Raw genomic sequence first — 25,188 nt, 5'->3', positions numbered from 1 at the left:
ATGTAGTGCAACATGCACTCGGCTTCGCCTCGTGCATGTTTCACAATTGTAAATACCCTCGAGTGCACTATACGCCTTCACTAACGCACTCTATCCTGTGCATCATTTGTATAATGGCGTGCGTGTACGTGTACGTATTTGTATGTGCGCATCGCATGCAGTAATCAGCTCGCGAGACGTAGGCCTAAGTCAACATGGTCATGGCTGACAGCCGGCGATTTCAACATCATTCACTTGAAGGGGAAATCGGTGAGAAGAAGGTTACCACTTACACTAAAAGATAAAATCGTTACCCCCTGCTTGTTCTTATGAAATACGGGAAATATCTACGGTCTGGTGCCATATTCCATTCGGCCTTCGGCCTCATGGAATATGGCACCAGACCGTAGATATTTGCCCGTATTTCGTGAACAAGCAGGGGATAACTAATAATATTTATTTATATAATACACATGTATTTACATATATATGATATGAATATACTTTACATACTGTATGTATTCTTGTTTTAATCAATTTGACTAGCATTTCGTGAAATGCAGAATAAATATAATACAAAAAAATGACAAGAGCTGCGCGAGGTTGCTCAAGTTTGGCGAGTTGATAACATTGATCTAGTTCCTATCACAGATCAGTGACAAGCGTTTGACATGTGGCGCTGAGCTGAAAATTGAGACCAGTGGTTGATATGGAAACCTACCCGGAAAGGATTTGGCGTGTGTCTGTTAACCCTAACTAGGCCGGGGGGGGGGGGGATGGGGGCTCCCAGCCCCCCCCCCCCCCCGACATTCCGCGCGATGTATCGCTATCGCGAAAAGCTATCGCCGCGATGTTTAATGACTTTTTTTCTTTCGAGTCTCCCGCATCTTTTGACACTAAATTTATGCATAATTTGCGCATAAATATGTACGTGCATGTCAGACCAAAAATTGTTCAAAAACGTGAATTCGTGTACAATTTCAATGCTAACTGCGCTTACAGGCAAATTTCATAAAAGCATGATCATTTGGGAGTTTTATTGATTAAAATCAACTTATAAAATATTTTATTGTTTGGAACAATGTCACGGACAGATTTCATAAAAAAAACAATGAAAACATAAAGTCGAAAAAACAAAGAAATACATAAGAAATTAATTTCTTAAATTTCCTAAGGACACTAAAAAGAATATCTACACAAAAATGTGCTTCTTTTGAGCTTTATTTCATGATTTATACCAACTTGTCTGATTTCATGCATTATTATGTACAAATTAGCATAATTTAGCATAAATTACAGATTTTTTTTAAATTCACTTCATGGTACTTTAGATTACGTCATAGGCAATGTGTGTGCCAATTTTCGTCGCGATCGCGCGGCTCTATCATCTACCTAAATAGCCCGGCCTAGTTAGGGTTAAGACGGTACCCCTCTCCTTTTATTATCGTTTTACTGCCCGAGGCGAGGAAATTTATTCCCGACGTTGTCGGGGTAAGGTCGGTTATAACAAGGCATGTGTGTCGACCTAATGGACCGTATTACTTGTGGGCCTTTTTTACCTAATGTCGAGCTCATGGGCCTTGTTCACTTAGTGTCTAGCTCGTGGGTTGTATGACTTGAGGGCTGCATGACTCGCAGGTGTCGAGTTCTTGACGGGCACCGAAATTACAGGGCACTTTTATCGAACACTTACGAAAAAGAAGATATAGATAAGCGCTTACGGGAATTTATTATAAATTACATCAGTGACATGGGATCAGAGAGTCTTTTTATCAAGATATTCTTTAGCTACTTTGATATCAAACGATATTCTCCGTTTAATTTTGAATGGTATGCTGTGTATATGGAAGAAACGCATGAAAAAAATTGAATTCAATTCAATTCAATGTTTTATTTCATTTTTCGACAAAAACATATAAACATCACTTCTTCTTTTTTGTATCAGAAAACAGAAAACAAAATAACAGATGTATCGGATTAAATCTAATGTGAATCATTACGTCAGTCATACAAGTACAACTACACAATGTTGGACGACTCATAGTCATTCACTGCGAAAATTACAGAATGATTAAATCGATTGATGACTATACAATTAAGTTACTAGGTCTACACTCCTTGTTGAACGAGTATATCTTTTGTAGATTCTTGAAAACACCACACCAAAGAACAACAACAAACAAACCTCACAACAAGAAAAATAAAACAAAAACAAATCCACAGCAGATAACGTCTTCAGTTTAGTTATTATAGAATATTGCAACATTATAGTCGACAAACTATTGTCCACACAACAGGTGAATTTATTTGAATTTTTTTTGAAAATAATCTTGTAACGAAATCGTCACGTAATCTGCTCTTAAATTAAATCAAATGCTAGAATCCTCACACCTTATTGAACCAGCTTGTTGTAGATGAGGTGGGATCGCCTATTCTATTGAAAACATGATGTTTTCCTGGCTCGAGAAGCTCGTCGAAGAACAGCTGAAACAGCTCCTGGTATGCAATGATATCAGCAGATATATATCAATGGCACTGCACATGTCCCCAACAATCACAATCGGATTTCGCATCGATAATTTTTAAAATGATTAAATAATCTTAATGCTACTATGTATTTCCGGGTATGAAACTATAACTTCTTCCCTATATCTTGCAGAAACCCCATTCAATTCAGTTAAGTTATAAGAGATATATTTGGATCATTGTAAAGCATGTCATGGGTCCGTTTCTTCCAAGTTTATTACTTGGATGCTCTTGGCCTCCATAACACTGTGGACTAAACTTGGAGGGAAGGGATTGTTGACATGCTCAAAAAGGATCCCCATTTCGTTGTGACCACTGAAGCAAATCGAATAGCATTTTCTGTGAGTTGTCGGATATAAGTTATAGTTTCATACCTTGAAATTGCATTTTGATTGATTCACGATTTTTAAGATTATCGTGGCAGAAAGTCTCGTTGTAGTTTTTTTTTTCGGGGGGGCTTAGGCTTAGCAACCGTACAGTGCTAAAATACTTTCCCACAATTGTTTAATCTTAATTGGCAATTTCGTATCATGTGAAGGTTGACCATTATGAATAAGTAGAGTAAATCGGATGAACAAAGTGTAAGAAGTAACATGAGAGTCAGTCATACTCCCGAAACCAAGAAAATGACGAAAACTTAAATTTTCACATGTAAATACCATATATGCAATAAACTTTAATAATAATGTAAAAATTTTAATTTCTTTAAACATCATAGATTTACCACATATGCATAAACTGAGGTAAGGATGTCATAAACTCACAAATTTCTCTCATAGGTTAGTGCAAAAATGTAATCATAAAAATCACGTTTTCCATCAATGACACGACAAGAATAACACCGTTTCACTTTAAGTTAACTTTAAGTTAAGTCTTACCAGCTATTATAAGACTAAAATCATTTTTGTGAGGGATATACTATCTAACCTCATTCATATTATGTCACTATTCAATTCAATTCAATACAATTCAATTCAATTTATTTTCATTTTTTTCCCAACAAAACATAACACAAAATAAGTCAGGAAATATATCATAGGCATAGATCCGACTGAGCGAAAGATAAGTGATAGTTAAGAAATAAGGATATACAGTATGTTCCCCCCCCCCCCAATAAAAAAAAAATACAATCGGATTTCCGCATTGATAACTTTCAAAATAATTAGACGATCTAATTGCTATTTCAGGGAGTCAGACTATTACTTCTTACCTCATATTGCAGAAAACCCCATTCAATATGGTTGAGTGGTCACAGAGAAATGTGAATCGCTGGAAATCATTTCAAGGGTCCGTTTCTTCCAAGTTCAGCTCTTGGATGCTCTTGGAACTTTGAACACAATGGGCAATGACAGACAAAACTTTGAGGGAAGGGATTCCTGACATGCTCTACAAAGATCCTCATTTCTCTTTGACCACAGAAGCAAATCGGATGGGGTTTTCTGTAAGATGTATGTAATAAGTCATAGTTTCATACCTTGAAACTGCACTTGGATTGAGTCACTTTTTTTTAAGTTATTGCTGAAAGTCCGATTGCATTTTTTTTTTTTGGGGGGGTGGGGTGGGACATACGGTACATGCATACCGGCAAAATACAAAGTTAAAAAAAAAACCTGAGAGGTCCACAAAAGAATATTGAATGAGTGAATATTTATTTGTATGTCAATGGGAGACCTGCGATGACTTCATCAGTCCCTCCACTTTGCACATAGCACACACGCGCACACACACACACACACACACATATATATATAGTGGTATGTGGTAAATTTGGGTATCATTTTCGTCACTTCCATGACGAATTCCATTCCCACAAACACACAACATTCAAAACTGCTTCAAAACTCCTGAACTCTTTCTTTGGGAGCAAATTCTAGACAGCATTTAAACGAAAGATATCTTGCGTAAATATGATCATTGTGCACAGACAAAATGTTTTTTTTTTTTCAACATTCCTTCTTCTATCCAAAATGACACCGCAATGAACAAATAAAACACACAAAGCCTGAGTCCTTACCTTCATGGGCCCCCCACCATTGACGCCATAGGCACTATCATTGATGAAATGAGTCACAAGTATCTCTGTGATTTCTCCCGTGGCCTTTGTCCGGACATTTTCAATAGCCGATTCTACGACATTCTCCCTATCGATCTCAAAGCCAATTTCATCAGGGACAATTACGAGGAGAGTTGGGAGGTATGCATGACATGGGACAAACTGAACATTTGCAACTGCCGATTCCACGACGTTCTCCCGGTCGATCTCAGAACGATTGTCACTGGGGGGAGGAGGAGGTAGGAGGACAGGTTGCAGGCGTGCAGGACCCTGCATAAAATGCATCTCGAACCACCCTTTAGACTTGATTAAAAGCAAAGAAAATGTCAGAAATATATTTAAAAATTCTTTGAAGCATGTTTGATACAAATATTCATCCAACACTGCAAAGATAGAATATCATGTATAGGCACAGTTTTTATCGAGCTGAGGGTAAACCATGATACAGTCAAATTGGTCTTTAATTGATACTCAAATGAAATGCAAACACTGCATCTTACTGACAGTCACTCATATGAGGCGCTTTAAAAATGGCATTTAGGGTCTCAACGAGAGATAAAGTTAGAGACCACTAAAATTGATAGATGACTGCTATTGAGAGGTGACCATACAATGTTTACCGAAAATTTTTCTATAAACATGGGAAGAGTTCAATTGACAAAATCAAAGTATGATCAGTCAGTCTGTCTGATGTAGTAGATCGGGTTTCCACGGATCCAAATGAAATGCTCTACATTGGCTGCATGTGCTTGGGCAAAATAGCCTATCTTTGCCGTACCCAATAAAAGGCCGAGAAAATCAACTTAGAAGCTTGGCATTTCCCTTTCATTGAATACTGATATTGGTTGCTGACAAAATATGCAAATTAGCCGCGCTGACAATGCCATCAACTCAACTCATAACTTCCACATTGGCTTGCGCACAGAAAAGTCAAAGAAAATTTAATGCCTTTGGTCGGTAATTTTGACAATGACAACCTTTTATCCCCTAGAAATCATCAATGTGTAACCAGGTAAAGAATTTGATGCGAAGAATACTTTCTCTTTCTTTGTCAAAAAGGCAATATGTGAATCGAAGGGGAACTTGCGAAGTCATGACATCATCAACTCATCTAATTTGGATATGGTTCCTAGTAATATCACTTGAACACCGTGTGGAGTCACATCTGAAGGAAATTCAGATTTCTGTGACCAACCGGCCAAATTCAATTTTTTTAAAGTTTTAATTACCTTTTAATACAACGAATATGGGGAGGCTATTAAGTCCTATTGGCTTATTGCAATGCAATGAAAGGGGACAGAATCAGGTTACAAAAGGAATAGAAAACATTAGAAGGAAATAAAATCAGTGTTTGCATTCAGTAGACATATTCTCATTTCGTTGTCTCTTATAATTATGTTTTAAACTAATCTAACACGGAAATGTGCAAAATAGTTTGAATATCATATTATGTAATGAGTTAAAATGAAACAGTTTTGTAATATTTCAATACATAAAATATCTATTGGGAAAGACCTTTTACCATTAAGGAGATTCATACAGAAAAGGATTGCTGATCTACATGTTAGAATACCGTTGCGCAGTGGAGCATATTTCTATGCAGTCTTTTAAAACAATAAACATGAGCGCTCATTTTATTTACAAGAACTATCATATATCATGTAATTGGCTGACACAATCGACTAAACTTGACCGAAAATGATAATAGTCTTCAATTATCAAAGCCATTTAGAAAACTGCATTTTCGTTTGGAACATAATTATAAACTAGACCAGTTTTTCGAAAGTCAATATGTTTACGAAATAGTATGACAGTACCATAGTGTATGACCAAACAAAGTTTCAGAATTGCATGCTGTATTTCTCAGTGCCCATGATACAGTAGGTTGCTTTTCTTTTCTTTTTTTTCTTTTTTATATAACTATACAAAAACTTAATTGAAAAACAATAAAATCCCACATTAACAACCCAAAAGTGAGGAGAGTAAAATACAGAACACATGTCATATATTAGGCCTATATATTACACACAAAACAATGTAAAATTTTATAATTGGCTTTCTACGTGTTGAAAACACAATCCCGTCATATAAATCTCATGCACACCTTCATAACACACATTTTCCTGATAAATAGGAAATTTACCCTACACTTTCCCGATTTAGCAACAGCAAACAACATAAAACATGCAAGCCGAGTCCCACAATCATATTGAAAATAATATGTATGACCTTGTATCCCCGAACAAAGTTCACAGGATACCTTGGATTTGGAGTCGTCATTTTGGCCTAAAAAGTAAGCCAAATTGGGCAAGGGTGAGGGGACGGGTTGGGGGATGCATGTCCTCGAGCGGTCCCCCGACCGAGTTCTCTAATTTACTAATGTATTTAAATTCATGAATATTTTCCACCAAAAAAAACTCCCTATAAGGTCTAACGGCTATTTCATCCACCTGTACATCTAATGCATACCAATACTTGCAATGCACTTTGCGTGCATTGGTTGTTGTTGATAACCAAAGGTTTGGCAAGCTTTTTAGCTGACTTTGCCTGGACTCTAGCCTTTTGAAAGGCCCTCACGCTATCGTCATCCTTGACCATCGCGATTAAGGATCTAGGGAGCCGAAGTCGAGTACGGCCTTCGTTGTTTCTTGGCTCTAACTATTATGATTATATAGGGGCGGATCCAGGAATTCCGTGAAGGGGAGGCGCCTTCGCAAAATTAAAGGGGGTGCAATCGCCTACCCCCCCCCCCCGGCATTTTCTCTTTTTATTAATAATAGATTAATAAAAATAAAGAGGGAGCGCACGCCCGGTTGGCCACCTCTGGATCCGCCACTGTTATATACATGTATATAGTGGAAGAGGCTTTGACAAAGGCAACTCTATGCAACTGAGTTCTGTAAATACTGTAGTGTTAGAACAGGGAAATGGGACAGAGACCACCCCCTGGTAATACTGCCATCTCGCACTTTTACCACACAATGCACCAAATCTTAAATACATAATTTGTCATTTGCAGATGAAACAACCCCCCCCCCCCCACATAAAACCTAATCCTTACCCTAACCCAACCACTGTAAAAATTTGAATCCGTATAATCGATGTTAAGTGTTGTTGAATACACAAAATGTGAACAATAGTTATTAGAAAAATGTTTCCAGATTAAACCGTCTATCATACAGTTACGGTTTATTGAGAAAAACACTGATATCTCCTTGTATTTTAGGCTTTATTGTGAAAATTTTATATGGTAGGATGCTTTGTGACACAACAGACCTACACATATGCATCACATGTGATATCGTGAACATTTTCGAAATCACTGCTCCCAAAGGCAAACAGGACTTTTAAAGTTACACATGACATCACTTACATTCTGTGCAGTGGTAAAATCTTCACAAGCTATCTTCCACTTTATGGATACAGGTAGCAAGAAAGGATAATCCGCCAGGGAAAACGGCTTCACCTGCAGAGTTATTCAAGGATACAGTAACACGAAGAAAGAAAAATCCCTGGCATTATTAACTCACTAATACGAAGTGAGGGCACCTCTTGACTTGAGTTGCACTTATTTCAAACTAAATCAAAGTAAACATAATTTCTGCAAGAATTCGTCCAAGGGTAATCAGTGTATAGTCACATGAATCGTTATTTCATTCTTTATTACATTTATCCAATTTCATTTTGAAAATAAATGCAGGTGTACAAATCATATCATGCCAAAACAGAAAGCTGTAGTATATGGATTCAACAATATCGAAATAAACACGCAATAGATTGTGAAGTCTAGATGAATGAAATTCACTGAATAATGTTGAAAATGTTGAAACTGGAGAGAAAGATAAAATGAAATGCTTGTAATATGTATTCCCCTCAAAGTCATAATTAACAAAGGTACAGAGTTATGTTAACAAGAGAAACGTATATACAAAGTGACAACAACACGCACATGCACAATCATAAAAACAATGACCGACATGTAACTCTTTCTGGGATTGTCTTTGGTATTAGACAGTATGCAAATGCGACACACATAAGTAATCATACATATACATATATAATATGTATAAAAATATATATATATATATATATTATTCATTTTCTTTTTACTAATTCTGGTATTTTTCGTTGCAAATGATCCTATAATAACAAGGCAAGTGCCATAATGTGTCTCGCCCATTCGCGTACAAGAAATTGTACGCGAATGGGATATAACAGATAAAAAGATATGATAGGGTAAAAATTTATGGCAAAAAAGAAACCTGCCATAAAAACTCAATATTGGGCCCTTAAAGTTCGTTGACCCCTGCCTGTGACCTTTGACCTTGTGGTGACCATCCACTCCCCAAGGGACATCTACCATCCAAGTCTGGTCACAAACGGACCTATGGATCAAAAGTTATGACCCATAATAGAAACGCGCCATAAAAACTTAACATTGGGCTCTAAAAGTTCGTTGACTCATGCTTGTGACAATTGACCTTGTGGTGACCATCCACTCCCCAAGGGACATCTACCATCCAAGTTTAGTCACAAATGGAGTTATGGATCAAAAGTTATGACCCATAATAGAAATGCGTCATAAAAGCTTAACATTGGGCTCTAAAAGCTCGTTGACCCCTGCTTGTGACCTCTGACCTTGTGGTGACCATCCACTCCCCAAGGGACATCTACCATCCAAGTTTGGTCACAAATGGAGTTATGGATGAAAAGTTATGACCCATAATAGAAAGGCGCCATAAAAACTTAACATTGGGCTCTAAAAGTTCGTTGACCCCTGCTTGTGACCTTTGACCTTGTGGTAATCATCCACTTCCCAAGGGACATCTACCATCCAAGCTTGGTCACAAATGGAGTCATGGATCAAAAGTTATGACCCATAATAGAAAGGCGCCATAAAAACTTTACATTGGGCTCTAAAAGTTCGTTGACCCCTGTTTGTGACCTTTGACCTTGTGCTGACCATCCACTCCCCAAGGGACATCTACCATCCAAGTTTGGTCACAAATGGAGTTATGGATCAAAAGTTATAACCCATAATAGAAATGCACCATAAAAACTTAACATTGGGCTCTAAAAGTTCATTGACCCCTGCCTGTGAGCCTTGACCTTGAGGTGACCTTCATATATGGTAAAATGTGAAACTTTGTATGATCCCTCTTCCCTCGAAGTTTGATTGCAATTGAAGCCCAGAGTAAAGAGTTATTGAAGTTTTTGTAGCGTTACGGACAGACGACGGACGGACGGACGCCGCAGGCGATCCCTTAGTCTCCCCTCACCTACGGTGGGCTCGACAAAAATGCCCCTTACTTCTTACTACACAAAAGAAGGAAAAAGAGTGATACCAGTGCTGAATGTTCTGCCGCCAGTGATTGCCTACTTGACACGTTCCTGACGTAGATGTCAATATGCTTATCCGCTACACTATCCTGAAGATCCTGAAGATAGAAGTTCTTGGCAGTGATGATTCCTTCACTCGAAGGAGTGAAATTGATCTACACAGAAGATAATCATGATATGCAAAGCACTTAATACATCATTTCTAGATCTCATCAGTTCAAGGAGGATGACATTAGCGGTGATTCAGATCTTTATCGCAACCAATGACTTTTGATACCATACCAGTTGTGAAATGTTTATGCTACAGTAACACACAGCCGTGTCACAAACGGATTTGATCCGGATGAAAATGAGCCGGATTAGTCCCGGAATGGAGGGTAATTTATGCTACAGTCACACACGGCCGGATTTCGAAACGGGTCCATAACGAACTAAAACCGTATCGACTCTGTTCGAGCCGTAGAGACCCGTATTGACCCGTATCGTATCGTTTAAAATCCTCTTTAAATCCCAAACTGAATCCTTTTCGACCCCTATATCGACCCGTGTCAACCCGCTTCGACCCGTACCGACCCGGATGTAAACCTTGTCATCATCCGTTGCATGAAGGCAATGTATGTAGGCCTAAGGCAAAGTATACGGCAAGTGTCCATACGGTTTTACGCTGCGGGTTGCAGCGGGTCAATTTGGATATCAATACGGAATTGAAATCCGTGAGAAAATTTTGAACATGACCAAATTTTTTTCACCGCCGTATCGTAGCCCCCGGAATCCATCAGGAATTAACACGAGTTACGATGCGGGTCAATGCGGGTCTCTACGGCTCGAACAGGGTCGATACGGGTTTAATTCTCGCTATCGCCAATGACGTAAAAAGTACCCGGATGTTGATTTAAGCGTCATTTACGGTGCATTATGGGATAGTCCGGTAGCAAAGTCACTTCCGTTCGTACGCGCGTGATACGTGACTAATGCTATTTACACACACAACCGACTGTATTCTACGTGTACTTCCGGTTTTCTCGACTTGAATTACAGCTTTAATATGATTTGAAATTTCTCCATTCTTAAGAAATTGCTGTTAGTACGACTATTGGTTGTTGCTGCGAAGCTGCCATGTGTTGTTCGCACGACAATAAATGAAAAAAATCCGCAGAAATAGGACCCTTACTGGCATGCGAGACGTGACGTGGCCGCATGGTTGAAGTTTGCGGATGACTCCACAGCGCAGTACGTGCACGCGCGACTTACTAGTAGTGTGGTATGAGTGTTATACATGTAGTAGCACTAGGTAGTAGGCCTAGTGCCTACGTACATTGTACGTACTTGATACTGTACTTGGAAGAAATTGCTTCGGAGACAGGATAAGTTCGAGATCACTGTTTGTTCCCGATTGTGTTTGCGACATTTCGACAGAGAACAAATAAAAAAAAAGATGGGCATTCCATGACGATATACTGTATATCCAGGTGGGTGAATATTTTCCAGCATATTTTCAGCGTATGCAGAGATGACTGATCTGTGATGTACGCCGTACCGGTATGTGTTCATGCGCTGCGTGCAGTGGTGCATAATGCAAGGCCGGCCGCCGGCATGGCGGGGACTACAGTGTACGAGTATGACAGGCCTGGCCACTCGCTGGCTCGGGCGGTACAGCGGCCTACTGTACTAGTATCCGTGGTCGGCGCTGCGCTATAGGTAAGGTACACGTACGCGCACGCTAGCGTTGTGCAAATTATGACCCGCGCCGGAAGTGCCCTTGCTACCAAGTGCACTACATCTTGACAAAAAAGCCACATCCGGGTACTTTTTACGTCATTGGCGATAGCGAGAATTCCTTACGGGCCCGGTACGAAATGCGGCCACGTGTGACTGTAGCATTACAATTTGCCCCTTGAGATTCGTCAACTTTAAGAAATAGACCATGAAGGTTCACTGTAAAAAGTCCGGTGTTAAATAGTGAACACCGAGCTGGTGTCAAATTTTCGGTGCTCATTTATGGTGTTAAATTAACACCTCCGGGTGTCATTTCGAAATTTTAAACTGTTTTTTGAAGAGATTCTTAGTAACTGCACTTCTTGTTGATTTTTAATTTAAACAAGACAGTCAAGAATTTTACATTAAAATACTAGATTTTTGAAGAAAATGTGAAAATGAATTTACACCAAAGTAACACCAGCTGGTGTGGTCTCTTATTGAAGCTGGACGGGTGTTAAACCATTGATATTAACACCAACAAATATCGAATCAACACCATGTGGTGTCATTTTTGGATTAACACCAGTACAGTGTCAAAATAACACCAGGTACAGTGTCAAATTAACACCACGAAGTGTCAGGTGAACACTTTTCAACACCATCACAGTGCATTTTTAACACCTGTGGGTGTGGTCCTCTATTGAAGTTTGATTGGTGTTAGATTTAACACCCGTGGTGTTAAATCTAACACCGATGTTTTTACAGTGTTACATCAAAAGTCAGCAAAAATGAGTACTAGTAGGCCTACATTATATGAGAGTGAGGGCGAGATGCGTTTTCATTTTGCACTAACCTCTTTACTTATTTTTTGCGCCTTCAGCAAAGCACGGGCAATATCTTTTTATATTATATGACCTATATAGATATCAATGTGTGATTGGTCAAAATGCAGTCACGTGACCATTGTCACAAGGATGAGAAGCGTTATATTTTCATAACATGACGTAAATTACGTACAACCATGGAATATAACAGCGACTACGTTAAACAAATGCGTTATGTCACGAGGGGTGACGTCATCAAAAACCAATTGTTATGATGCGCGCAACATACACAGAGCTGTAGAGACGCTTTGCACACACACGAATGCAATCGCCGTGACCACAGTATACAGCACACTACTGTATTTCCAAGCGTTAGCGGTAGACAACACTTCATGCACAGCATACACGCGCTACAAGCGAGAATTGCGAAATTGCAACAGATTTGTTTTTGTCAAACTGTTAGCAGTGTTGTAACTGGTATGGCAGCTTGAGAGAGAAACAAACTGGTGAATGTGTTGGAAGCTATAGAGCCTACTACTCCCGTTAATGTAAGACAGTCGTGACAGGGCCGGAAGGCAAAGGATTTCCCATTAGTATTACCACCGCCTGAACTGAGTAAGTTTCTTTGAATCTGGTAGTTCTATGCTACTAGCGCTGGACCTGGACCAGGGCCAGGTCCGTAGTCTACAGTTCATGTACCAGTGACTGCAGACAGAAGAGATTAGGCCCTACATTGTTAGAAAGTTCACATTCTCATACATCACCACAAACACCTACCTCAACAAGCTTGCTTTAGACCAAAAGCGGCAGTTACGGTAGTCTTGTACAATTTTTTTTTTATGATTTTACAACTGTCATTACAAAATCTAGCTCTAACGTTACCGCTACGTAAATAGGTCCTCGCTACAGGCCTACGTATGATTGAATAGCGACTGTTCTAGGAATGCTCCTGCACGGCTATGCCACGGAAGAACGAATTACCGATAGTAGGGCCTACGCGAAAGCCATCATAGTTATGGCTCGGTTTGGCTCGATTGCATACCACTAACAGTGCCGAGCGTTGTCACGCGCGTTCATGAATTTGACTGTGGGTTTGAAAAAGGAGAAGTCGTGTTGCTTTATACAGCAGTTTATTTCCTGTACTGTAGGTCATATGATATAACAGATATTGACTTTTTTCCTTCGGTAGGAATATAACATTTCATTTCCATTGGGAAGTTATATTTTTGTCTCGAAATACTATATTTTTCCTCAGCGCTACGCGCTTCGGAAAAATATAATAATCCTCGACAAAAATATAACTTCCCGCGAGGATCTCAAATGTTATATTCCACCTCTGATAAGTCAATATCTGTATAATATTGTACACATGTCTTCATAAGAAATGTTTTTATAAAAGCCAAATATGTATGATATTCAGTGATAAGCACCAGTAAGATCTTAAAATCTATGTTGGGACTTCACAGTTATATCTACTACGGGATGTGCAATGGCCGTCCCCACATAGAATCCATAAATTTGGAATATATGCCTGTTTGGGAATGGTAAACGTGTTATTGGTTATGTGTTATTATCAATCATTCTGAGAAGTTGCTCCCGCTTGTTAATACCAAGGTTCTACAACTTGTGTACATAATCGTCTTATCATTTCACTCTGCACGCATCTGCACTCTGTTTTGTTTTGTTTGCTTGTGTGTTGTTTGTTTGTTTGTTTGTTTGTTTGTTTGTTTGTTTGTTGGGGGGGTCTGCAGAGAGACATACCTCATAAAGAAGATGCAGTGTCTTCAAATATAAATCTTCAGGGGAAATGTTCAAGTACTCGTCTGGCCCATGCCAGCATTGGAGAGCTTTGAGAAACACCCTGACAATTCTTTCAAACAGCTCTGGCTTCTGGTACCACCACGCCCCTGTGAGGAAAGGGAAATATCCAAGAATATGTAAGCAAAATGATGAAATAATACAAGTTTGAAAGAGCAAGTTTTAAAGAACGTCTGTCACAACTATGTCAACAGAACATTGTAATTGATGCGCATAATATATCACACCCACAAAATGTGGCTTGGTAAAACTGCCGGAGTTGAAAAATGGTCAGAGGTCTAGGTAGCCATGGAAAACTGAAGATACTTTTCCTTTGCATATATTACACTGAACCACAAATGTACAATCACTATCCTTTCCATCTATAACTTTCTGTTCTTTTTCCCACTTTGTGGGGTTGGGTTGATAATTTTCTTTCAGTATGGCCTTTCTCCAAAGTCTGTGATATCCCGGAATTAAGGGGGACCAGGTACGGTAGGTGCCTCTTTCCGGGTATTGCTGACCATGATCATACCACCTCAGACTGTCCTCTATCTGTCTATTATTTTTTTCTGTCTCTGCAAACAAACTTGGAAGAACCATTGTCAGCATTTTTATGTGAAGATATATATATATATATATATATATATATATATATATATATAATTCACTTTTTTGACAGCATTTCTATACACTTGTGCAACCCTTTTTTTAACAAGTTATATGTAGGTGATTATCATTATAAATTCTATATCAATAGATATGATACTGATTAATGTTAATACATAATATTTTCCCTCATATGTTATGTTATCTCACCTATTATAGATTAATAAATTGTGAGCAGATTATGTGTTTAAGGGCACTACCATAGTAAAATTGCAAAAATAAATAAATGTTAAGTGTATGAGTTGTTTCCGAGAAAGATGTATTTTACATCATTCTGATAAATGTACAATAGTTCATATATTACAAGATGTGAAATTAAAAAAAAGGAGATATGCAATGTATACATGTCCTGTTATCTAGACATTATATATATATATATATATATATATATATATAATATATATATATAACAGTAATAGGTTTCTGCTTGGAGTCCAGGAAAGTATAGATTCACAACAGTAGTTCAAGATGAAAACTGTCAGGTCATTGACTTGACAAAGCGCTATGGGCGAAAATTCGTCAAAACTACGTCTCTCAGGAAGTTTTCCTCTTGAACTACTGTTGTGTATATATATATATATATATATATATATATATATATATATACATATATATTATATGATGTTGTTTGTAGTCCGCGTTTTTGAACCAGTGCAGAAAAGATGACGAAGTAGGGTAGTAATGCATTTCAGTCCAACAGTGCTATTTATTCAGACCAAATTTTCGACGAATACATACGTCTTCCTCAGGGTCGACAATGACAATTATGAAAATAAACATGACTCTATTCTCTGAAATTATAATACATAGTATACAAGTGGTAGTCACTTATGTATTACTATACAGAGAATAGAGTCATCTTGTTTATTTTCATAATTGTCATTGTCGACCCTGAGGAAGACGCATGTACCTTCTGTCCTCGTTATTGTCTCGATTTATATATATATATATATATATATATTTGAGATCCCATTATATCACTTCTCAGTGAACTGCAGTGTTAAAGGTGAAGTTGTTTATGTATTTTCTACCTCCGCAATACTCAACTACCTGGCCACAAGTGAACCGTATTTGTATATTATGTTATTTTACTTTAATATATTTTACAATGTGTGTATTTTGTGATGCGAAGTATGTATGTGTAGGGCCTCTGAGAATAACAGTGTGTGTTTGCAGCCACTGACAGAGCTACGATACTGAAACAAAACAAACAGATAAATAAGATATGATAAGAAGCAAAAAATATATATACAGACAGGATTGAATATCACTGATTCTACTCAAAGAAAAGGAGTTATGGCCGAATCATCTTGAACAGATACGTACAATTTCAAATTTGAGTTAAACCTTAATAAAACTATAGATTTAAGTTGTAGAAAAAAAAAACTTACTAAGAATATCAAACTTAGGCTTGTCTTCCTCGTTCAATTTGAGAAGCGCCCTCGCCAGGTCCAAGACGATCTCTCTGCTCCATTCCTCTTCCACCCTATCAAAAGTGGGACACTCCAAGAGAATGGGGATCAGACGTACGTCCTTCCTGTTGGTAGATTCGCACAGAAACTTTCCCAGATCCTGGTACACTCTGTGGATTTCCTTGGCCATCTGAGCAAGATTGAAATATCGTCATGATCGTGGGTTTGTGTTTTACTTCGTCTAATATGAACAGGCTTGTGGAGGTGGTAGCTGAGCATAAATAACTTGATAAAAAGAGGGTAATACGGGACATAGCGAATATCAAGATGAAATCACTGTAAAATCTTACATAAGTCCAAGGGTAAAAATTTGACCGAAATCGGATGAAAAATAAGAAAGCTATGAAATTTTACTAATTTCTGTAAAACAGTTCTCGTACAGTTGATATGAATATGCAAATGAGTGAGCTGACCATGCCATAACGTCACAATTATCCATTGATTGTGTACAAAGTATGACACATAAAAAATCTCAATGTTTCTGTCATTGAAGTCTGAAACATAATGTTATTCCTGATTAAATAACTTCAGAATAGTGATCAGTTAGATATATCAGGATTTGAGCCTCGGGCATAATTGCGTTTGAATGAAAAACTGGAAATTTCACAATTTTATGTACAAACTACATGGCAAGTTATGAGGGGATGATATGCTGACTTTGCTATTTGTGCATGCATATCACATATTGACCGCTCAAGAAGTGTTTCCTCAAAAACTAGCGAAACTTTAAAATGTCATAATTTCCTTATATCTCATCCAATTTCGATCAATATTTTACCTTTGAACTCGTGATATTTTACTTATTCTTATCAGACTAACTTATATTTGGACTGGATTTCCCCTTTAATAAGTTTGGGGGCATCGATACATTTCACATTATTATAGCTATGTCCATTGGTAATACTATTCGGTAGTAACGAGTGTAAAGATAGAAAAAAAAAGTATTTACATGGAATGATAGGTGTTAAAGGTCAAAGCAATAGATCAAAGTCACTGTGGTGTGTGTATGAAAAAAAGGTTATACATTTAGACTACAGCTAACTACAACTAGGAATCACCAGTGGCAATGGAATATTATAAGATAGGTAGATATGAAACAAAGAAATTATTTGTATAGCTAATTGGGTCAGTGGTCACTATAGGTTCGTAGTTTTCCAGCCAAACCGTAAGCTATTAATATCATTTGGTAACACGCTTTTTGTAGGAAGGATAAAATACAGTCACTTATTGGAAGAGATGACAGGGATGAAAGGTCATCACATTGTGGAAACAGTTAGAGGTAAGCCCTCAAGGTTAATTGTCATGATATATCTTTATCGTTAGTAAATATAGTGATATATTACTTTTGCATTGTATTTGCAATATAGGCCTACATAGATACATAATATATATATATATATATATATATATATATATACACTGTAAAAACATCGGTGTTAGATTTAACACCATGGGTGTTAAATCTAACACCGATCAAACTTCAATAGAGGACCACACCCACAGGTGTAGAAAATGCACTGTGATGGTGTTGAAAAGTGTTCACCTGATACTTCGTGGTGTTAATTTGACACTGTGCCTGGTGTTATGTTGACACTGTACTGGTGTTAATTCAAAAATGACACCACATGGTGTTGATTTGATATTTGTTGGTGTTAATATCAATGGTTTAACACCCGTCCAGCTTCAATAAGAGACCACACCAGCTGGTGTTACTGTGGTGTAAATTTATTTTCACATTTTTTTAAAAATCTAGTATTTTAATGTAAAATTCTTTCTGTTTAAATTAAAAATCAACAAGAAGTGCAGTTACTATGAAACTCTTCAAAAAACAGTTTTATATTTGGAAATGACACCCGGAGGTGTTAATTTAACACCATAAATGAGCACCGAAAATTTAACACCAGCTCGGTGTTCACTATTTAACACCGGACTTTTTGCAGTGTATATATATATATATATATATATATATATGTATATACAGTTATTAATACATAATGTTTATCTATATACAAAAAGATACAAACAAACAAACAAACCTGCTTCAGGGCATGGTCCTTGTCAGCGATGTGATGGTATGCTTCACGCAAAGCATCCAGATCTACATCAAAGTACTGGTCATCATCCTCAGTGTCCACGTACTGGTCATTATCCTCAGTGTCCACGTGCTGGTCATTATTCTCAGTGTCCACATAGCTGTGGTCAAAGTCAGAATTCAGAATATCCAGCCAAGAAATATGAAAATGATAGTAATTGTAGTCTCCTCATGATGGTCATTTTCAGAGCAACAAAGAGGAAGCAGTTGATGAAAAAAAATGATGTGGACAAAGTCTGACCTACATGGTACATTAATTTGAGGTTGATGCATTAAATCAATGAACTGGTTGGTATAATGGGGGCGAATGCTTTGTGCGTGCTTGTTTGTTTGCATTGTTGGTGTTTTTTTTTTTTTTGCAAATGCAATGCGGAGAAGATAATCCTAAGAACATTTTTTTTTTTGAGGGGTAAAAGGGGGGGGGGCATTTCATGAAGGGTTTTTGTGAGACGATTTGGTCGGCCAAGTTTGCTCTCAGTCAGTCAGTTAAAAGCATTTCAGTAGTTTATAACAGTTTGTCAGGAAAAAAAATATCCGACAAAACCTTTCATGAAATGCCCCCACCCCCATGCTGCAAAGAACCTACAGATTCCAAAGATCAAGGTGTATACAATCTGCTTCCGCCTGCAAATCTGGCCCCAGCAAACAAATAAGTACATTTACTGGACCTACGAACAATCACCCCAACAATCCTATACACTCTCGCGATGAAATTACCTTGGAGCAGTAATTTCGTTATCAAATACTTCATACAACGACAAATTACGTGAGTAAAGTGAAGTGTTTCCTGTATTTTGCTGCATTTAGCTAGCATCAATACATTTAATAGTGGCAAATGCAAATGTAGGCACCGTTGCCTGCTTAAATCAAGAGTATGATAATTTTATGCGAAGGGTACATCTTACTTTCATTGATTTCGTGTCAAAAAGGAAATTAGTGAAGATTTGTGTACAGTTAAACACAGACTTGCCAAGAATTATGATAATAATAATAACAATTATGATAATGATAATATATCAATGGCATTATTTCTGCCAATTTGAAATGTGATTGGGACTACCATCATTGATTCATGAAAACGGAAAACTTCCAATTCATTAACCTGCTTAATATGGTAAATATAATTTAGGAGGAACCTGAAGCATTCTGCTTGTCTGATGGTACTAAATTTGTTGTGTTAACTTGAAAATTGTGTGCAATGTAATATATTAAACGCAACCTCACTCTACACGCTCTATTTTAACCAGTCTGGGAGATCCAGAGAACATTATTGGCTCTGAATACATTTATATACACACGCCCTAGATTCTGGAATTCATTAAGTTGCGAAATAAAAAATTCTCCATCCTTGTATTCTTTTAAGTGGAAGTTGAAATCCTTTCTTTTAAACCCTCTCTGATGTTTCGTTTTCATTAAGCAAGTCCCACCAACCACGGGGTTTATCATCCAACCGTCAATCAATTAATCTCTGAATTCATTATAATGAAATAGCCATCATAATCTCTGCACGGCTGTGTGCAGCCACCAGCTGTTTGAAGCACCTCTTCAATTCCCTCTTCAATTCCCTCTTCAATTCCCTCTTTCTGCGTGTAGGCATTCTCTTTCTTCCTTCCTTCCTTCCATTTTCCATCTATTCTGTCTAGTCGTGTCATGTTGCTGTGTGTCACCTATTTTGTTTCGTCTTGTCTTAAATTATACTTACAAATAAGTATTTCATTAGATTTTTCTTGAGTGGTTCACAATCTTCAAGTTTGCTATTTAGTGGACCTCTCAATTCTTTTTTTTTCCTCAACTGAAACATAACCTTGTGTTATTTTTACAAGTATACATGCATATATGTAACTTTATTATTGTATCATTTGATATCATTTGCAAGTTGTATGTTAACGATTGTGATATAATTCCTAATTTATACTGTGTTATGTTCTGTTGGAAAAAAAGGAAGAATGAAATAAATGAATTGAAACGAATAGAGGTAGGAAAATATAGGGGGGGGGGAAGAGAAAGAGATTAGTAGTGAATAGAATGAGAAAATGAACTACTCACTAAAAGTTACGTCTGGAGCTACTGACACGGAAATCAGAGGACACTGAAGACGGAGAGAGTGCCTGTACCAGCTTTGAGTGAAGGTCTGCTGTCAGCTCGGTGTCATCCCGGCTTCGCTGGCTTAACTCTTGCAGCACCTTCCCCAGCCTGGAGTCACTTGCCATAACTGCTATTATACTGCTTCAATAGAGCGGGGTAGAAATTACCGACTTGTAGTGTTGTTGTTGTTTTTTATTTGTCAATTAATTCTGTTTCACAATCGTGCATACAAATATCAGAATACATCATGAAATCGCAGCTATTATAACTCTTTGGTGCACATTGATAATGTACAATGATAATGCAAAATACACACACACACACACGTCTATGGTGGAAACCGAGGACCTGTTTTACCTATAAGAATTTTACCACATAACCGAGGACCTGTGTGTCAGTAGGACTCTTGTCAACCGAGGACTCATTCGTATATTACCATCCAACCGAGGACTTATTACAATAATGCTTATTGAGGACCTACAAACATGTACCCATACATGCAAAAAAGCATGCAAAAGCAAACCGTTTGGAATGGTCTGCGTACCGAGGATGTCCTCGGTTCTCTGTGTGTCCTCGTTTTACACCATGGGTGAGTGCACACACACACATGCACATGAAGCGATAGTCATACAACTTGAATAGAATGGGTGCAGCTCAAGAGTGTGCTTGCAGCTATTATTACAAATGATTACATTAATATTATCATGACCATTGTCTGTCTAAAGACAAGTTGCTATAGTCACTGCAGACCACACACACGTAACTTATATATACAGGCCTATTAAATATGCATATATTATATTATATATATCATGTATATGTATACATGATATATATAATATGTATATATATCATGTATAAAAGAAAACTAAAAAATGCACATTTGGACTAATACCTTTTCTTGAAGATGAATATTTTGCAGCTGTGCGTAGTACACTATCAGACTGTGTATTTCTTATGAACATTAATTGTGAGCGACTTAGTGGATGTGCTATTGTCGTGTGTGTGTGTATATATATATATATATATATATATATATATATGTGTGTGTGTGTGTGTGTGTGTGTGTGTGTGTGTATATATGTGTGTGTGTCTTATCTGAGATGGAAACACATTGCAGGAATAAAAAACAGGTGAATAATCGATCTCTCTACAAACGCGCTGGCAGCACGTGATTTAAGCTCAGGCACAGATCATAGCTGTATCACTTCACGCAGCCAGCATTTGTATGCTCGGTGTCATAACACAATATAGAGTCCAAGGTCTTCTAAACTATACATAGTCTACCCGTATATTGGCAATTGTGTTTCATCACAGAGTGATTGGGCTGTGTTTCGTTGTGTGTCATTCAATGACTGACGACGGTGGTCTCCTCAATTATCTCTCATATTTATCATTTACTGGAAAACTTAAAGTCCCACAATGTATTCATTATTGCTAATGCTTATCCTTTTGTGTCATCTTTTGTTATCATTTCAATGATTGCATTTCGTATTCTTTGTGTCTTTGAAATTTGTGTTGAATTTGTATTTGATTGAATGCAGAAATTATCCTAACCAAACCAAACATCCCGATGGGTCTTCATCAGTTGACCGGCTGAAGCGTACTTTCGGAGATTAACACTGAACTGGCGTAGATTTTATGTCAATGGGAAAGGTATTTTGACTGAAACCAGTGCAACATTGGATGAGATTAATGTCCCTGCAACTGTTACAATGAATGGAATTAATGCCTCAGCAATGTCCATCCTCCCCCGAAATTGACTGCAAATGCGAAATACCCCATCCTATAATCCTGTATGTCGTATGTTGATAATAATTATGATAGCGTGATGTGACAAAATGTATAGCGCCTATATGACCAAAATGTTTCTAAGCGTTTTACAATAAACAAGAGAAACAAGCATTTAAATCGACTATGAGTACAAATAATCCATGAATTAATCATCGCTGTTCTTTTTAAAATAAGTGGGTCATATTAAAGGAGAATTCACTCCGAATATAAATGCGGGTTCAGTGAGTGTTAAAGTATAAGTAGTACACATTGGTAAAAGTTTGAGGAAGATAAAATAATCTTCCAAAAATTAAGAATTTCCAGAATTTGGTTAGATCAAGTTAAAAACTTTTTGTAATATCACAATAGGGGGATAATCATGAAAATAATGTCACAAAATTTCAGTGTTTTTTAATGAAAATTGCACGTTTGACTTCGCACTGACATTATGTTAAAGGTAATATTATTCTCCCTTACCCTCTGACCTATAGTGGGAAGTCAAAATGTTCATTAAGAGTGGAAACATTAAGATATATTGAATCCTCCATTGAATAACAATTGAATGGCCATGAACGTAGTTGGTATGATCATGCTTCTGATGTACTTTTAACCATAGGCGATTTGGTTGGTTTGTCTTTTTAAAATGGTTTTTGTACATATCAATTCGCTTATCTTATGACAGTGCACTTTATAATCAATGTAATTCTTCTTGTCACCTCCAAAATTCTATTGCTTATTTTCCATTATTTTTGTCTTTAATCGAGGAGGTGCTCTCAGACAAAATGTGCTACCCTCCCGCGTCCAAACACCTAAGAAATAGATCCTGAATGGCGTATTATATAGCACAATAAATTTGTATACCTAAATGGCGTCACTCATGTGAAACAAAAGGCCTTAATTGGCGTCACCAGGAACGTCACAGTCCTAAATTGTGGCGTATTTCGTTATGATACCAAGTACATTTTGTACCATACCCTTAATGGCGTTTTGAATAAATTCCAACACTACAGGTTGAAAATTACGAAATAACATTTTCTTGTTAAAAGAAAAAAAAAACAGTTGAACAGCTGTCAGATTTAATTGCAATAGCCTCTTATTTAATCTTCCTCAGTCAGATTTTTTTTTATCTTCAAAGGATTTAAAAGCACTGCTGCCCGCAGCATTGAAAACCTCCCTAGGCATTATACTATAGTGAAATACATTTAAGCTTTTTCATCACTGAGAAATGTCTCATGTTTTTGAGATTCTTCTTTTTGTTAATAAAGCAGAAAATGATAGCAGTATACAGTCAATGAACCCCACCTGCTCCCAAACGGAGTCGTAGATCACACATCGATCACTTCTCTTTGTTAAGAAATTGTTGAAGTTCATGTTCAATTTTATGGTGTTAGGTCATTTTCGGTTGCTGCTCTTAGATCATGGAATTCGTACCACAGCACATGTGCATTCGCCAGTGTGCCACATTGTTTTCATTTAAATTCTCTTTAAAGACTTATTAATTTGTAATGCAAAATTTCTTTCCAGGTATATTAACTTTATACAGGTGATACTGTGCAAATGCTTGATGTGCTGTATGTTTTCATCATTATTATAATTACTATTATTATTATTACTGCATCCATCAGTTACCTATTCAGTTAAGGCAACTGTCATCTACAGAGACATTCAAATCCAAACTTAAAACGTATCTGTTCCTCTCACATTGAGGACTGTGATTGCTGTCATTAATATTCGGAAGAATATTCTTTATTTGGTATATGTCTGTTTGTTGTATACCATTTTCTTCTTTATTGTCATGTTTGAACATGTATACGCATATAGATATCTCTTATCTTTTCATTCTTGAAGCGCCATGAGCACTGAGAGGTGGACCTGTGCGCTATACAAGTAGCCGCTATTATTATTATTATCATTATTATTATTATTATTATTATTATTATTATTATTATCATTATTATCATTATTATTACACGTGTATTATCATTGTCATTACATCCAGCCAGCTATTGCAATCAGCTCCGGGTCACCACACGCGTTTTCTCTTATGCAGTCTTCTAGTATGTTTTCATTCACAACGTGTCACTGTCAAACGGCGTGCGCTGCTATAGTACATGCTTCCCACTTGAGGGATAATACATTGATAAACATACAGTGTGTACCTGTTCAACAGTGTACGTCAATGAAATGCAGAAAACCAAATGTGTATAGATAGTGCTGGTATGCACTCGAAATGGAACGAACCATCCAGAGTATACAAGGTCGAATGAATATCAATGAGAAGATGATGCATCAAATAAACATAAAAAGGGCATATGTAAATAATGTATTTATGAATGTTTTCGTAGCTAGTTCCTCCCTGAATGATACGATATAGTAAATACCACTGTCTTTCAAATTGCTATAAAACCAGATACATTGTATACGCATTTTCAACAAAATTCCCATCAGTCATTTTTGGTTTGTCATTTCATTACACAATCCATCACTTCTTTGTCTAAGACTAGCTCTTCAGCTACATCAGCTTTTGTTGCAGCATGTCTGCTATGAAGACTTCCTGCCCACTTCCATTCTGATGAAGTACGCGTAAATCAAATTGACAGAATTGCAGTCACTTAAAATACTTCTTGACTATAATATACTTACCAATATTCGTCGGTGTGTTAGCGCAGATCTTCTGTTTAAAAGCAACCGAGTTTGAGCTTATTGAACCAGCAAGCCTGGTATGGTGTCACAGAATAACGTGCTCACTGGGGACTAAGACATTGGATGCATTCACCGCCCACAACCAATGCCCTCAAGGCGTTCTAGCAACAGTCTGCGAACTGCAACTCAACAATTGCGGGGGAAAACCCAGGTATACCATGCATGGCGACGCCAAGC

General features: G+C 37.4%; 2 protein-coding genes across 3 annotated transcripts in view; both read right to left on the bottom strand.

The window, feature by feature from the left end:
* Nucleotides 1-4,608, bottom strand: part of LOC139725527 (ubiquitin-protein ligase E3A-like) — a 14,943-nt gene extending 10,335 nt beyond the window's left edge. The window contains exons 1-2 of one of the 2 annotated variants that reach the window (XM_071636611.1): nucleotides 4,520-4,608; nucleotides 2,371-2,475 (exon numbers count right to left, since the gene is read on the bottom strand). The gene's annotated coding sequence lies outside the window, so the exon portion shown is untranslated. Of the gene's footprint in view, nucleotides 1-2,370; nucleotides 2,831-4,519 lie in introns of those variants that run through there. The other variant, XM_071636612.1, reaches the window with a different exon arrangement.
* Nucleotides 2,365-25,188, bottom strand: LOC139725557 (uncharacterized). Its single transcript, XM_071636648.1, has 9 exons — nucleotides 24,952-25,188; nucleotides 20,497-20,676; nucleotides 18,395-18,551; nucleotides 16,278-16,488; nucleotides 14,182-14,327; nucleotides 9,904-10,053; nucleotides 7,932-8,024; nucleotides 4,520-4,861; nucleotides 2,365-2,475 (listed from the first exon to the last, which is right to left on the bottom strand). The coding sequence occupies exons 2-9, from the start codon at nucleotides 20,658-20,660 to the stop codon at nucleotides 2,365-2,367; spliced, it is 1,374 nt and encodes a 457-aa protein (XP_071492749.1). The 5' UTR covers nucleotides 20,661-20,676; nucleotides 24,952-25,188.

The sequence above is a fragment of the Diadema antillarum genome, unplaced genomic scaffold (assembly GCF_040938485.1).
Source record: "Diadema antillarum isolate AM-2024a unplaced genomic scaffold, OU_Dant_1.0 seq00000049_RagTag, whole genome shotgun sequence".
NCBI classification, from domain to species: Eukaryota; Metazoa; Echinodermata; class Echinoidea; order Diadematoida; family Diadematidae; genus Diadema; species Diadema antillarum.
Note: the sequence above shows the minus strand (reverse complement) of the source record. Positions and strands in the feature narration are given on the sequence as shown.